Below are 13,951 nucleotides of genomic sequence, written 5' to 3'. Positions count from 1 at the left end.
ACTCCGAGTTAATGGTCTGTTCTGTTTAGCTGCAAAAGAAGAGCTAAACCCAGCCAAACCATTCAAAAAATGCAGCTAAAAAGAACAGACCACTGACTCGGAGTCGGGTCGAGTCGGTTATGCCTGGTTTATGCTTCGATCTTAATCCTAAAATCCTAAAATTTAGCCAATGGAATACAGATTTCAGTTAGAACCAGTTAAAACTGGCAGCCCTATTGGCTGAATTTTAGAGTTAAGACCGAAGCATAAACCAGGCATTAATCGAAAACGCTATAATAAGTCTGTTCGCATTGCTTGCACTTTTTGCACTCAGCATCTTCTCTTTGGCTACGTTTACACCGTGCATTTAGGCCGCAGCCTATACAATAGACGTCCTTGTTTATCCTGTATATTAATCAAAGATACCTATCGTATAGGTCGCGGACTAAGCGCACGGTGTGAACGTAGCCTTCTCTCTCTTCAACGCCTGAATATCTATTTATCTCACTTTGAGGACAAACATTTTTGAGGATTTCAAGCAACGCGCACAGACCTATTATTTCAAAAATAAAAATATTTCTATAAAATCGAGCTGATTATGCAGTGCGTTCGCTTAATAAGTTGTCAATTTTCTCTACGATATTTACAAATTAAATATTTTTATATTTACGTAATATGATTTTGTTTATATAATTAATTCATAATTTTTTTACTTACTTTTGGAAAAAATGCGGTGAGCCGTGAAATATTCTTGGAAAAAAAAAAACATTCATATTTGCATGTCACGATCGGTGAGAAACGCTTCTCACGTTTGTAACTGCTAGTGACGGGCCTGGGAGACGATCCGGTCGTCTGCTGTGACGCAGTCAAAATGGCGACGAGTGATGAAGTGCCGGTAGAAATCAAGCAAAGCCGCGTGTGTACCACGGAGAATTCGGTGAGTTTTATGAAGTGGGCTATTCGATAAAATAACGGAAAACTTCGTCTCTAACGGGTTATTAGCCACGTACCGATACGCTTCGTAAACAATAGATGCGCACTATTGGAGCACACAACAGCTAGGACATTGGCTTTGTCATGATGAATATAGTCCTCGCGCGTCTCGTACAGTAGAGATACCCGCGAGGCTGTCGACGCGAGTTGAGAGTCACGCTGTCGCGATACATTTTCTGAGGCGATTCCGCGATTAAAAACGTTAAGTAACGCTGGCTACGGATACGCGGTTATCGAGACGAAGGAGATTTGCAGTACTCGAGAGACGTTCTATATAGGACAACGGAAACGATATAGCAATATCGCAGAATAGAGCGCGTGCTAGCAGGATATCGACTGGCCATTCGATTCCGAAAGGGACGCCATTTGTTTTGGCGGGCACGTGTATTATCGCCGGCGCGAACGAGTTCGTTGGACTGTAGATTCTACGCTAATCGTACTTATGAACATCATTGTAAATTTACCACTTAAACCGTATTCATTTTTATAGTATAAACAATAGTTGTAGGCGTATGTGTGTGCTTTATACATTTGTATGATGGAGTATAATGACCAATACGTCCCTATGTGATTTATCTATTTTTTATTCCATACTGAAGCTAAGCATTTGTTGTTATTACATTAAGTGATATTAAGCAGTGCAGAGCATATATCTACATACCTGTGTTTTTTTTAGTTAAAACTTCTTCACGGTTCATCTTCTTTTGTCTTCATGTTGAAAAAAAAAAGGATAAACTGTGAAAGAGGTTTAGGTTGAAAAGGACAGGTATTACGAAATGAAGCTTTTCCCATTATTATACATTAATACAATCTCAATGGAAGTATAAAAAATATTGTATTTTATAATTTATAACTCTATCTGCAATTATATTTTTACTCTCTTTGTCTAGCCCAAGTTTTTTTAAAGCTATTTTAAGCTTTCAAAAATTGTGGACAAATTCAGAATTATTTTTTAACATCTTTATTACATTATTAAATAGTTTTACTAAAATTATTCTTTGTTTCGAAGAAATTTGATTAAAATTTTGCTTGTACAAGACCCAAATTTACCATTTTACAATTAAAACTTATAAGCACACAATAAATTAAAGAGTAAAATAATTTAAATAAATTATTTGAATGGTCGAACAGTTTTTGATTCTCTATAAATATTACAGACGTCAGAAATGGAGTCCATGGACATAGCAGCAGAGCCTACTACTGTGAATAAAAATGTCAATGTACAATCATGCAGAGAATCCGTATCTGTTGACGATATGACATCGAGAGACTATTATTTTGATTCCTATGCTCATTATGGAATACATGAAGAAATGTTAAAGGATGAAGTACGCACTGTGACGTACCGAAATTCCATGTATCACAATAAACATCTCTTCAAAGGGAAGACAGTTCTCGATATTGGCTGTGGAACGGGTATTCTCTCCATGTTTGCAGCTAAAGCTGGTGCAGCCAAAGTCATTGGTATCGAATGCTCCAATATCGTTGAATACGCAGAAAAGATAGTAGAGGCAAACAATCTGTCCTCTGTCATAACGATACTTAAAGGAAAAGTCGAAGAAGTTTCATTACCCGATGGAATAGAAAAGGTTGACATAATAATATCCGAATGGATGGGCTACTGTTTATTCTACGAATCGATGTTGGACACAGTGCTCTTTGCCAGAGACAAGTGGCTTCGTGAAGATGGTATGCTCTTCCCTGATAAAGCGACATTATTCATTTGTGGGATCGAAGATAGACAATACAAAGACGAGAAGATTAATTGGTGGGACGATGTGTATGGATTCGACATGAGTAGCATAAGGAAGGTGGCCATTAGTGAACCACTAGTGGATGTTGTTGATCCAAAACAAGTTGTTACAAATGCATGCCTAATTAAAGAAGTTGATCTGTATACAGTAACGAAGGCCGATCTTGAGTTCTCGTCACCATTTACTCTTCAAGTCCGCAGAAACGACTATGTCCAAGCTTTAGTTACATTCTTCAACATCGAATTCACAAAGTGCCACAAACGTATTGGCTTCAGTACTGCACCGGAAGTGCCATACACACATTGGAAACAAACCGTCTTTTATTTCGATGAATACATGACAGTGAAGAAGGGGGAAGAAATATACGGCGTATTCTCGATGAGGCCCAATGCCAGGAATTACAGAGATCTGGATTTCAGCATTGAGTTAGATTTTAAAGGAGAGTTGTGCCAAGTACACGAGACTAACAATTACCGTATGCGCTGATATATAGTGGACTGCGCGTCTCTTTCCACTTTTTTCATAACTCATTAAAAAGTCATTTAATCAAATCTGAAGTCGATTTCCTACAGTATGGAACTATAAATTGTCGCGTTTAGACGGCGTGTATTGATGACAGTATGTCAGTTGTTAAACTGACTTTAGCAGTTCTTTAATTTTAAAAGACATGGAATACTTTCTGATTAGACATTTAATATAATGACTTTTATAAATATTTTCTTCTGTAAACGTGCAAAAATATCCGAATAATTATATTTATAATACTAAATTTAAACTAAATATTGTAATAAATAAAAACTCGAATTTTCGCGCACAAGTATAAGCAAATTTCAAATCTATCAATCTGTAAAAAAAAATCCTGAGTATAAAACATAAATGTTTTGGCAATATTTCACACACACTGTAACATTAAGAAAAACTACTTGTAATTAATATTTCTGATGTATGATAAAATATATAATTGTGCGCCAAAATTCTCTATCTTTGTTATTTTCTTTTATATTATTAGACTTCGTTTTAATGTTGTCAAAAATTGTGGAATGCATGATATATATATACATATATATATAAAATCAGAAATTTAATTAAAATTTTCATATGTCTTGTTATCTCTAATCAACTCATTTATTGTGACTTGTCAATAAAATAATGAATAGGGTAAATCTATTTTGAAGAGCACTATTTTCTGCGAATGCTATATATTTGCGAATATAACAAAATGAACGAGCCTAAAGGCGAAAATCATATTTAAAAAATGATTAAAAAATTATTTAACCATGATATTACTTGTTTTCATATATTTGATAGCTAGTTTAATCATTGATCATGGAGAAGTAGGCTGAGCATGAAGTATTTTTCGATTTTTATTTAAGCAGAGTATGTCATTAAGTTGTTATACCTTTTAAACAATTGGCTAACTTCTGTGTCTTGTAATCAGTCCTTAATTGAATAAAATTAAGTAGAACGGTACGATCGAGTGTCATCCGTAATCATTAAAAAAAAATATATATATAATATATATTTCTAAAAATATATATATTTCTTAAATACAATACGTTATACAACATACCAACTGCTCTCCTGTGCAAACTTGTTTCAGATTTTCCGGTTTAACCAACAGCAAGTTGCACAAAGCATGCAAAGTATCAAAGAGATTCGTAACAAATTCAACCTCGAGCTCTTTAATGCACTTGCGATATTCATTCATGTCGCATATCGCACACATAGCACCAGCCGAATTAAATTGAAATTGTTGTAAATGATCGTAAATGATTTTGTGAAATCTAATTCCTAATTCCTTCAGAGCGGTATCTAAATGCCTGCCGTCCAAGGTGTTTCGTATCAGCCGTATCATACCGCTCACGTACTGTACCACTACTAAACAGGCTGGAGTATTTACAGTATCCACATCAGTTTCCGGCTTAAAATCAGTCTTTTTTTGTTCGCTTTGTAAATATACTTTTACCCAACCTACAATAGCGTTTATGCTTCTGTCTAAGCCGATGTCTAACTTGACATCTATTTGCTCTAATACAGCTTTTTTCTTCAACAAACAATCGGCGTGTTTGGGTGTCGAACTAAAAAAGAAAAAACATAGTATTATAACTTGTATTGCTATTGTAAAAAAAAGCATATCAGATAAATAAAAAACTTGCATACATAACAAGAGGCAGTACACTGTCGTTGAATTGTTCCTCCAAAAGTCGGACAATGGCATTACACTGATGCACTACATTGAAGAAATGAATTTCTGGTTGAGTCCTACTCTCTGGTATCGGTACACTTTGTAAGCCCAATTCTAACGCATAGTCTACATGCTCGCTTATTAAATATTGCAATAATATTTCCAAGATCTGCAGTGCATTTGTAGATATATCAACAGACTGCGAAAGTAATTGACATCTTTGAAACGCGAATTTGCTTCTCTGTAGTATCGCGATTGCTAGTTCTTCCGATAAAAATGTCTCGCCTCCGTAATCTTCTATTTGAGCAATGTTTATATTCGTTCTTGCACCTAATACAGCCTGCAAGTCTCTACGTAGTTCTTGAAAGCCACCCATTTGCAATTGTTTTTTCTGATGATTTTTGGATTCGTAGTACTCTATAAGCAACGTTGCTGATTTTTCTCGAAATGCTTTCGTTTCGATACTAAAATAATCAATAATAATCATTAGCTGGCTCTATCATTTCCGCTCTATTATTTCAGCAGCATTATTTTGAACTGTGAACTTACCTAATATAAGTATCTAAATATTTTTGAAAGATGTTTCTAGTAAGTTTGGCAAGATAAGTTTCATCAGCACCCATATTGAAGACCTTTAGATCGTTGGACAGCTTAATTGTCCTTGTATACAGATCGTACAGATTTTTAAGATATTTTTCGGAATCGTTTTTGTCAGCTAATTTAGCCACCGCATATTTTTGAAGGCGCAGATGGTATATGTTTAAAACAAACTTGGCCATGACTTGCTCGGGATTAGAGAATACCTGTTGCATAAGCTTGTGATACTTTGTACACATAGGTATGACGTCTTGAAAGACATCTTTTCCACCGAAGGAACCCATTTGACTCTGTTCTATAAATGCGTCGATACACTGAGAGTAACCCTTGAAATTTGCCAGAGTGCTCGCCAATTCCCTCATACGCGGCGCATCTTCCCTGTTGTGCGCTCTTACAAATTCCTCGATTAGATTCCGTTCTATTTCGTCATACTTGACACCAATTTTCTTCTTGGCGTGTTCAAATTTTTCAGAGGGAAGTTCCTGGGCTATGAGATGGAGTTTTTGTATCACATCAGCAGCATCATTCAACTGTAACAAATAACACTGAATAAACTTTATTAATCAATTTGTATAAACTTTGAATTTCAATGTTCTGAATTATTAAAATTTTGAAATACGTGTGTAATTTTGGTATAATAAATTATAAAGGAATAAAAGTATGTTCTTTTAAAGTACATTTTTTCTTTTTTCCTTTATGTTTTAGTTACTTTTACTGCAAGTAAACTTTTTAGCTGTAAAAATAATTTAATTATCTTATTATCTTTACCGAGGACTTATCAGTGAAAATTGGATCAGTCAGTGGACCAGGACTTAAAAATTCCGAGAAGTGCCTCATTAATTTTTGAGCTTCAACTGCTCTTGCCCTCGGTGTATTGACACTTTCCAACTGATCTCCCAGATGTAAGACTTTAGTAGCCACGAGGTTTATTCTCTCATCTAACTGATGAAACAACTCAATAGAATGTCGATTTCTTTCCTGTAATTCTAATATCTCAAACGTATGTCGAGCTTCTTCTTCCTTCAGCGCAGCCTCTAATTTATCACATTTCTTTTGTTGACGTTCCTGTAGGATCTGTAAGTCTTTAATTGCTTGCAAAAAAGTCTCGTGAACGATAACTGGATCAAAAAATGTCTTTCCTCCATCTTTTGTATTATCATTGACAGTTCTCCAAGCTAATCTTTCGACAAATTCTTCGGGGTCAAATGGATCCTGTGAAACAGTTGCAATCTGTTCATGACAGCTTAATACGATATTGCACAGAAATTTATAAATTATATAGCATTAAATTTATTGCATTTATTTGAAAAAATAAAATTATTGAAATAACTAGTTCTTGTATAAGCTGATCTCATATTAAACTTAATGACTAATACATAAAATCATGTAATATCGAAATAAATCTTTCAATGGAAGAAAAAAAGATTAATCGAAACCTGCTCCAATTCCTTCATATATTGTTGCATCATTTTGAAACAGTTTATGTTTGCAGAGCAGCATGAAAGTAAAATTAGGTTAGATTATAACACTCGATCAGTCCAGAAAAGCTCACAGGAGCTGCGATAATAGAACGACCATCGCTGTTTGTTCGTTATGAGTTTATGTGTGCATTTTTAATTTGTCGATTCGGTCTCGCATTTCTTGGATTGCGAGAAACGTGATCTATGTACGATTGATATCACCGCGTTCAACAATACGCACAAGAATGTCATTCTTAGTAAACAAGCTCGACCGCCAGATGTCAACGTGGCGCAATTCGTGATGATTCGCGCCCTTTAAATTTGTAAAAAAAAACCCGCTCCGCTGATAAATTGACACGAGTAGTAAACAACAAATGCAAACTCATCCATTCGCGCTATTTGCAGCTATATTTCATACAAATAGCTAATTGCGAATTTCGAACTGTCTGACGTAGAGCGTTATTCATAGTTCGATCCTATACATTTATAATTAGAGCTGCTTTCCTTTTAGGGACTCTGCACAATCAAAGGAATAATGAAGAGAATAAGAACCTCAACCTATCAGAAATCATATTTTATGGAATACAGTTTCTGATTGAAATTCTTATCTCTCGTTGAAATTCTTATTCTGTTCCCTATTCCTTTGATTGCCCCTTGGAAGACACAAATATCGTTCTATCCTTCTTAGCTTTTAATGAATAACAAAACAGAGCGATACTATATCGTACTGTATCTTCTGAAAGCAGCCTATTTTAAGTATGATCTCAGAAATGGTACGGTCGCATTTCATTGTCGGAATGGAATTTCAAACCATCCAACAGACCAAATTTACGACGATTTTAAAATACGAGCATCGCCAACAATTGATTTATCAGGAGTACCAAGGTGTACTGACAGATAACGAACACGTAGAAGGCTAGGCTTTACACGTCTTTACACGCCCATGTGCATATCATATGCATATATCGTACGTGCGTGACGTGTCAGGTGATAATTATGAAATGACCCTGAATGTCCGCGGAATTTGAAGAATGCGATTTTTCGTTTAGATATAGTTGTTTATTCATCCGTATATTTTATTATAATTACAGTTACTATACTTGTAACTTTTCGAATGCCATTATATCGTATACCCGTCACAAATAGCCCTCTCACACGATACAAAGCTACGATTTGGATTATATGTAACTGTAATATCTCTTAACTCGTATAAAATATCCTCGCTTTTCTGCTCGATTGGAGCTAGTTCGCAGATTATTTCTGTAGATTCTTGGATCGCATTTGAACTATGTAAAAAAAGCATGACGAGGATCAATGATAAAATTTAAGAAAACACAAACGAAGATTTTGCCACTTCATTGTTTGGCTGTACGTGAGCGGCACATTTCTTAAATATATTTTATACATATACATATATGTATTATGTATAAATATATATATACATATACATAAATATATACATATATATACATATACGTATACACATGTAACGTACTTCACGTATGCGCTCCAAGTTAGCATTGAAATATTTCTTTTATTATAAATTACATTATATCATGTGTGTGTATATATGTATGTATATACATATATATACACTACTGAGAAAGAAAGGAAGGATATCGCATTGCTTATGGAATTTCACTAGGAAAAAAATGACCTGATCCTTTGCGCATCTAAAAGAAAATGGAGAACGAAACATACGAAAAAACATGAGAAATCTTTTTGGATTATTGTATAGAGAAATAGAAATAGCTATAGAGCCAAACACATACTCTATTGTACATATTACAATTAGGCTAAAAAAGAAAATTAAAGTGCTTATCATAATAACCACCATACGCAGTATTATTCAATTTACTTCTCAAGACTCGAGTTGTCCCTCCCATTACACGCACATCTACACTCGTTCGATATTATCAATACTAATTCGACAAATTTATCTAAAGTCGAACTTTATACTAGAAAATGGCGTTAATTAACCACGTCTTTTCTTCTTTGGAAAGATAACTACAAAAACGAAATTTCAGGGCAGGTGGACGAGAGTTTCGTACAACTCTGAGGAAGAGTTGGTGGTCCATGAGTGTGTTAGATTCTTTTTTCCTTCTTTTTTGTTGTTGGAGTAAACTAAAACTTCCATGTATCGTTCTTATACTTGCAGTAATAAGTTTAATTTTGCAGTATCTGGACCGCAACCGCATTAGATGTTCTACAAAAAAAATTTATTGTTTTCTATAAATTAATAATTTACATTTGAGTTTAAATCTATTAAACTCTTACATACACACATATTTAATTTCGCTCTTACTTTGGTTAAACGAGACACAAGATTATAGTTCTCAGCAGCATCCAGATTTAGAAGATTCAATTGGACGTCCGTGTTCTATTTTCACCTTGTTGGCTGGATCGCTCGCTCCGCTCGAGGGTGGGCCCACTCTAAGTTTTATTTCAGCAGCCATCGTCATAAAAGCTTGTTCTACATTCATTGCATTCTTTGCCGATGTTTCCAAAAATGGTATTCCGAGTTGATCGGCATATTCCTATTCATAACAATAAAGTACAGTTATGCAATGAGGACTGTAATCAATTTCAATAAATTATGCAATATAAAAAAAGAATATTTGTGCCGTTTACCTTGGCAGCTGTGTAATCTACAACTTTCTTCGTATGCAGATCACATTTATTGCCGACTAACAGCTTATTGACGTTATCACAGGCATAACGATCGATCTCTTCCAACCATTGTTTTACATTGTTAAAGGTCTCCTGATCTGTGCAATCATAAACAACAATAATACCATGTGCACCTCGATAATAAGAACTTGTAATTGTTCTGAACCGTTCTTGACCCGCCGTATCCCAGATTTGTAGTTTTATTGTTTTTCCATCTAAATCGATAGTTCGAATCTTAAAATCCACGCCGATGGTACTGATATAACTTTCCGTATATGTGTCATCGGCAAAGCGCAACAAGAGACATGATTTTCCAACACCAGAATCACCGATTAGAAGCAATTTAAATAGATAATCACTGAAACATGAAAATATTTTAGCATAAATTACAATTACAATTTGTAAACATTCTTACAAACAGAAAGAAAAGATTTGATATCTCTAAATTTAGAAAGTCTTAAAATCACAATTAATACAAACAATCAAGACATTTAAACTAGAAAAACCATTTTGTAAAATAAAAAACTCTAAAAAAATTTTTTAAAGGAATATTCTTTTAAATTAGAAGAACTATTTTGTAAAGTAAGTAAAATTCTTAATAAAATTCAAAAAAAGGATATCAATTTGTTAACAATTTACACACGTCTGTTCTCATGATTATTACGAAGAAAGAGCCAAGGTCGGCTAATGGAAAGTGAAAATCTAACAGTAAAAAAATACTGAAATACGGACTATGATACAAGAGTGCCATGTTTCGAGTAGTAGGGGAAAGCGACGAGAGGGAAGGGTAAATCTGTCAAGAGACGATGAAAATCAAAGGACACACCGTATTTTTTATTCCCTGACCTAGCGAGCAGAGATCCCGCGGGAGCGATAACGTGGACGCTTTCTCATCATGGAAACGTTCATATTATCGCTCGATAATTAGTACAAAGTGGCAAATTTGTTACACTTATGTCTGCGCAGAAGGAAGTTTACTCACTACTCGGGATTCATCGTGGACATGCTACGCTGAGAATGCGTCGGCTGATGGATCCGTCTATGGTCTGCGCTGGAAAGTTTATACCTAGAAAACGGCGCCTCGGCCTCGACACGCACTACGGGAAATGCGGATAAATCGGATTCTCACTACGTTTCTCCGTAATATGACGAAGAGTTGTAACAATGGCGGTCACAGCAACTCCTCCCAAACCAATGAAACCTCCACCATTGACGTAATGCCAGAATGGCAGCGGGCACCTTTTCCATAGACGTAGAATGTATAGATTGCGCGCGTTTTCTATTCTAAAGGTGCATTTTCACGAACCTCAAACCGGTGACAAAAAAAGAACGTGGTCAAAATTAATCAATAGCAAACGTCAATTTCGATCGATGTGAGCCTTTTGTCGTTGAAACGGCTGATTTGAGCGACTCGTGAAAATATACCATACAGCTTTGTATCTAAAATGCTAGAATTTCTTTGACGGAGAAAGAATTGACCAATCGCATTGATCATGTGACCGAATTGTTTAAATATGATTTGTTAATTCTTTTGTCTAAAATTTTGGAATGATTTCCAGCATTGTGGACAAACACATGAATTATATTCTGATTCCAATCAATAGTTGAAACCCCAGTGGCACACATAATGCATTTTTTTCTTGCTAGATTACTTGAGATTTAGCGAATTATCAGTATTGCATTGGTTGTATCCAGAAGTCAAATTTTTTTTTAATATAATTGATTCATACATTTATCCAATGAGGAACTAAGGGCAAGACCAATCATATTAAACAATTTTACAAGTGCGAAATTGTTTCTTTTGCTGCTGAATACAGTCGAAGACTGCGTCTTCAGCGAAGAAAGCAGCTTAGGCTGCGTTCCGTTTCACGCATGATGCATCTTTTATTCTTGTTATTCACCGAATGTTAAACAAGAATAAATGATGCATTATGCGCGTCGTGCGTAAAACGGAATGCAGCCCTGGTGAGCGCTTTGTGCTGCGCTGCTGATTTCTGCTGAACGGACTTTTCTTCTACTGTATCATATGTATATGTACTACATAACCTCCGAACCAGTATTCCGTGAGACATTTCATATTTTTCATTCATTTCATTTTCATATTATTAAAATAAGCAAGTAATAACGGCATTAACTAAGTATAAAATATTCAAATTACTTCAGATTCAATTTTACGTATAAAAATGGAAAACAACTATTATAACTTATATAAAACAATAATATAAGATATAATAATTAAACTTATCTATATAATATTTAAGTTTTTACCATTTTGGAAATTATCGTGTATGTCACTTGCTGCCGTAACAGTGTATATTATATTGTTATAGGTATAACATTTCTCGATTATTTCATTCATTTTTAACAAGGTTATATGTAGCACAACACGTTGCGCTTATTAAGCGTACTTCCAGTCTGCTGGAAATAGTGGCGACCGCTTAGTTAACATGTTGGAAAAGCGTAAACTGCTAGGTGGCGGTCAGCAGAAAATCATACAACAGTTGCAAAACTGCTTTCTTCGCTGAACGCTAACAATACCAGGTATGTAAATATGAAACCGGAATTTACCAATAGGCCATGTAGTTGCCGTCAGACCGCGTCATTGATGCCATTTCTTTGTTCTGACATCTGACAAAGATTTTCAACTCACAACAATATAAGTTTCATACAACAGTATAGTTTGTAATAGCGTTGAACATGTCGAATTTTGTGCCTGGAAACTACGATTTGCGGACAGCATTGATTTTCTGTTACCATTTGAAGAAAACTGCTGCAGAATCGCATCGAATGCTTGTCGAAGCATGCTCTTGGTAAATCACAGTGCTTTGAGTGGTTTAAAAAATTCAAAAGTGGCGATTTTGACGTGAGAAACGAAGAACGTGGAAAACCACCGAAAAAGTTTGAAGACAGCGAATTGCAAGCATTGTTGGATGATGACGCTCAAATTCAACAACTCGCGGATCAATTGAATGCGACACGAGAAGCCGTCTCCATACGTTTAAAATCCATGGGAAAGATCCAGAAGATGGGAAAATGAGAACATGAACTGAATGAAAGACAGCAGGAAAACCGAAAAACCACTTGCGAAATGCTGCTCGCCAGGTACAAAAGAAAGTCATTTCTCCATCGAATTGTGACTGGCGATGAAAAGTGGATATATTTTGAGAATCCTAAGCGTAAAAGATCATGGGTAACTCCAGGCGAACCATCGACATCGACTGCAAGGCCAAATCGCTATGGACGGAAGACAATGCTCTGTGTTTGGTGGGATCAGAAAGGTGTGATCTATTATGAGCTGCTAAAACCTGGCGAAACCGTTAATACTGAACGCTACCGACAACAAATGATCAATTTGAATCAAGCTTTGCGTGAAAAACGACTGGAATATCAAAAAAGGCAACACAAAGTGATTTTGCTTCATGATAATGCATGATAAACCATCACACACAGCAAAACTGGTCAAGGAAACGATTGAGGCGTTTGGTTGGGAAATACTTTCGCATGCGGCTTACTCACGAGACTTGGCTCCGTCCGATTACTACTTATTTGCATCGATGGGACACACACTTGCTCAGCAGCGCTTCACTTCTTACAAAGATGTACGAAAATGGCTAGATGAATGGTTTGGCTCAAAAGAGCAACAATTTTTTTGGCGTGACATCCACAAATTGTCAGACAGGTGGGAAAAATGTATAGTTAGCGATGGGCAATACTTCGAATAAAATATTTTTTATCATTTTCATGCAATAAAAGTGTATTTTCTATAAAAAAATTCCGGTTTCATATTTACATACCTGGTAAGTATAGGAAATGCGCAGTTACAAGGAACAACTTTTATAATATAATTAAAATAAAGAAAAATGATAACTTGATTTCATTATAATTCACATATAATATACAAAATATCTAGTAATTCTTACTATTTTCTGAATAGATTTCGAATTGTCCTTTAAATTTGTCTTCTGTTACCTACAATGTAAAAAATGTAAAATTATACATCATAAACATGTATAAAATCGTTAAAAAATTCAAGTTTAAATATATATAATTAAATATGTTTAAACTATATATATAGTTTTTCAAACACATGTGTGATATTTAGAATAAAATGCGTTTTTTCTCTTTTATGTCAAATTTTTATTAGATCTATATAAATAGTAGCATTGAAGCACATACGGCTATGAATCAAAGTAGGTAGTAAAATTGCTACGTCCAAAAATCCTTATATTCCGGTGATATACTTTCCAAATATAATATTCTATCTTCAATATTCTTCAATCTTTCGTAAATATCTTTAGGTACTGGTTTGTTAA

At 35.0% G+C, this 13,951-nt stretch overlaps 3 protein-coding genes across 4 annotated transcripts; 1 reads left to right on the top strand and 2 right to left on the bottom strand.

The window, feature by feature from the left end:
- Positions 1-844: 844 nt before the first annotated feature.
- Art1 (arginine methyltransferase 1) lies at positions 845-3,457 on the top strand. Of its 2 annotated transcripts, none has more exons than XM_018452386.1 (2): positions 845-916; positions 2,130-3,457. In XM_018452386.1, the coding sequence occupies exons 1-2, from the start codon at positions 851-853 to the stop codon at positions 3,210-3,212; spliced, it is 1,149 nt and encodes a 382-aa protein (XP_018307888.1). In that variant the 5' UTR covers positions 845-850; the 3' UTR covers positions 3,213-3,457. The 2 variants fall into 2 exon arrangements, with proteins under 2 accessions (XP_018307888.1, XP_018307889.1); XM_018452387.1 differs by lacking the exon at positions 845-916 and adding an exon at positions 1,007-1,426.
- A 409-nt stretch (positions 3,458-3,866) lies between these two features.
- On the bottom strand, positions 3,867-7,264 carry Sec10 (Exocyst complex component Sec10). Its single transcript, XM_018452416.1, has 6 exons — positions 6,945-7,264; positions 6,277-6,720; positions 5,461-6,038; positions 4,887-5,375; positions 4,297-4,804; positions 3,867-4,210 (listed from the first exon to the last, which is right to left on the bottom strand). The coding sequence occupies exons 1-6, from the start codon at positions 6,975-6,977 to the stop codon at positions 4,112-4,114; spliced, it is 2,151 nt and encodes a 716-aa protein (XP_018307918.1). The 5' UTR covers positions 6,978-7,264; the 3' UTR covers positions 3,867-4,111.
- Positions 7,265-8,685: 1,421 nt separating this feature from the next.
- Positions 8,686-10,893, bottom strand: Rab1 (RAS oncogene family member Rab1). The gene is made up of 4 exons (XM_018452419.1): positions 10,621-10,893; positions 9,600-9,996; positions 9,274-9,505; positions 8,686-9,174 (listed from the first exon to the last, which is right to left on the bottom strand). The coding sequence occupies exons 1-3, from the start codon at positions 10,641-10,643 to the stop codon at positions 9,305-9,307; spliced, it is 621 nt and encodes a 206-aa protein (XP_018307921.1). The 5' UTR covers positions 10,644-10,893; the 3' UTR covers positions 8,686-9,174; positions 9,274-9,304.
- Between the last annotated feature and the right edge of the window lie 3,058 nt (positions 10,894-13,951).

Source organism: Mycetomoellerius zeteki, unplaced genomic scaffold, assembly GCF_001594055.1.
Source record: "Mycetomoellerius zeteki isolate Tzet28-1 unplaced genomic scaffold, Tzet1.0 scaffold345, whole genome shotgun sequence".
Classification (NCBI taxonomy): domain Eukaryota; kingdom Metazoa; phylum Arthropoda; class Insecta; order Hymenoptera; family Formicidae; genus Mycetomoellerius; species Mycetomoellerius zeteki.
The sequence above is the reverse complement of the archived record's forward strand: the minus strand, read 5'-3'. Positions and strand labels throughout refer to the sequence as shown.

Bases quoted from the DNA above. Each gene is read 5' to 3' on its own strand.
- Art1 (XM_018452386.1), top strand. From the start codon at position 851: ATGGCGACGAGTGATGAAGTGCCGGTAGAAATCAAGCAAAGCCGCGTG. The intron at 917-2,129 runs GTGAGTTTTATG...TAAATATTACAG, and splicing joins TGTGTACCACGGAGAATTCG to ACGTCAGAAATGGAGTCCAT.
- Sec10 (XM_018452416.1), bottom strand. From the start codon at position 6,977: ATGATGCAACAATATATGAAGGAATTGGAGCAG. The intron at 6,721-6,944 runs GTTTCGATTAAT...ACTGTTTCACAG, and splicing joins ATATGAAGGAATTGGAGCAG to GATCCATTTGACCCCGAAGA. The intron at 4,805-4,886 runs GTATGCAAGTTT...TTTCTTTTTTAG, and splicing joins AGTGTACTGCCTCTTGTTAT to TTCGACACCCAAACACGCCG.
- Rab1 (XM_018452419.1), bottom strand. From the start codon at position 10,643: ATGTCCACGATGAATCCCGAGTA. The intron at 9,997-10,620 runs GTGAGTAAACTT...TTCATGTTTCAG, and splicing joins TCCACGATGAATCCCGAGTA to TGATTATCTATTTAAATTGC. The intron at 9,506-9,599 runs GTAAACGGCACA...TGTTATGAATAG, and splicing joins TAGATTACACAGCTGCCAAG to GAATATGCCGATCAACTCGG.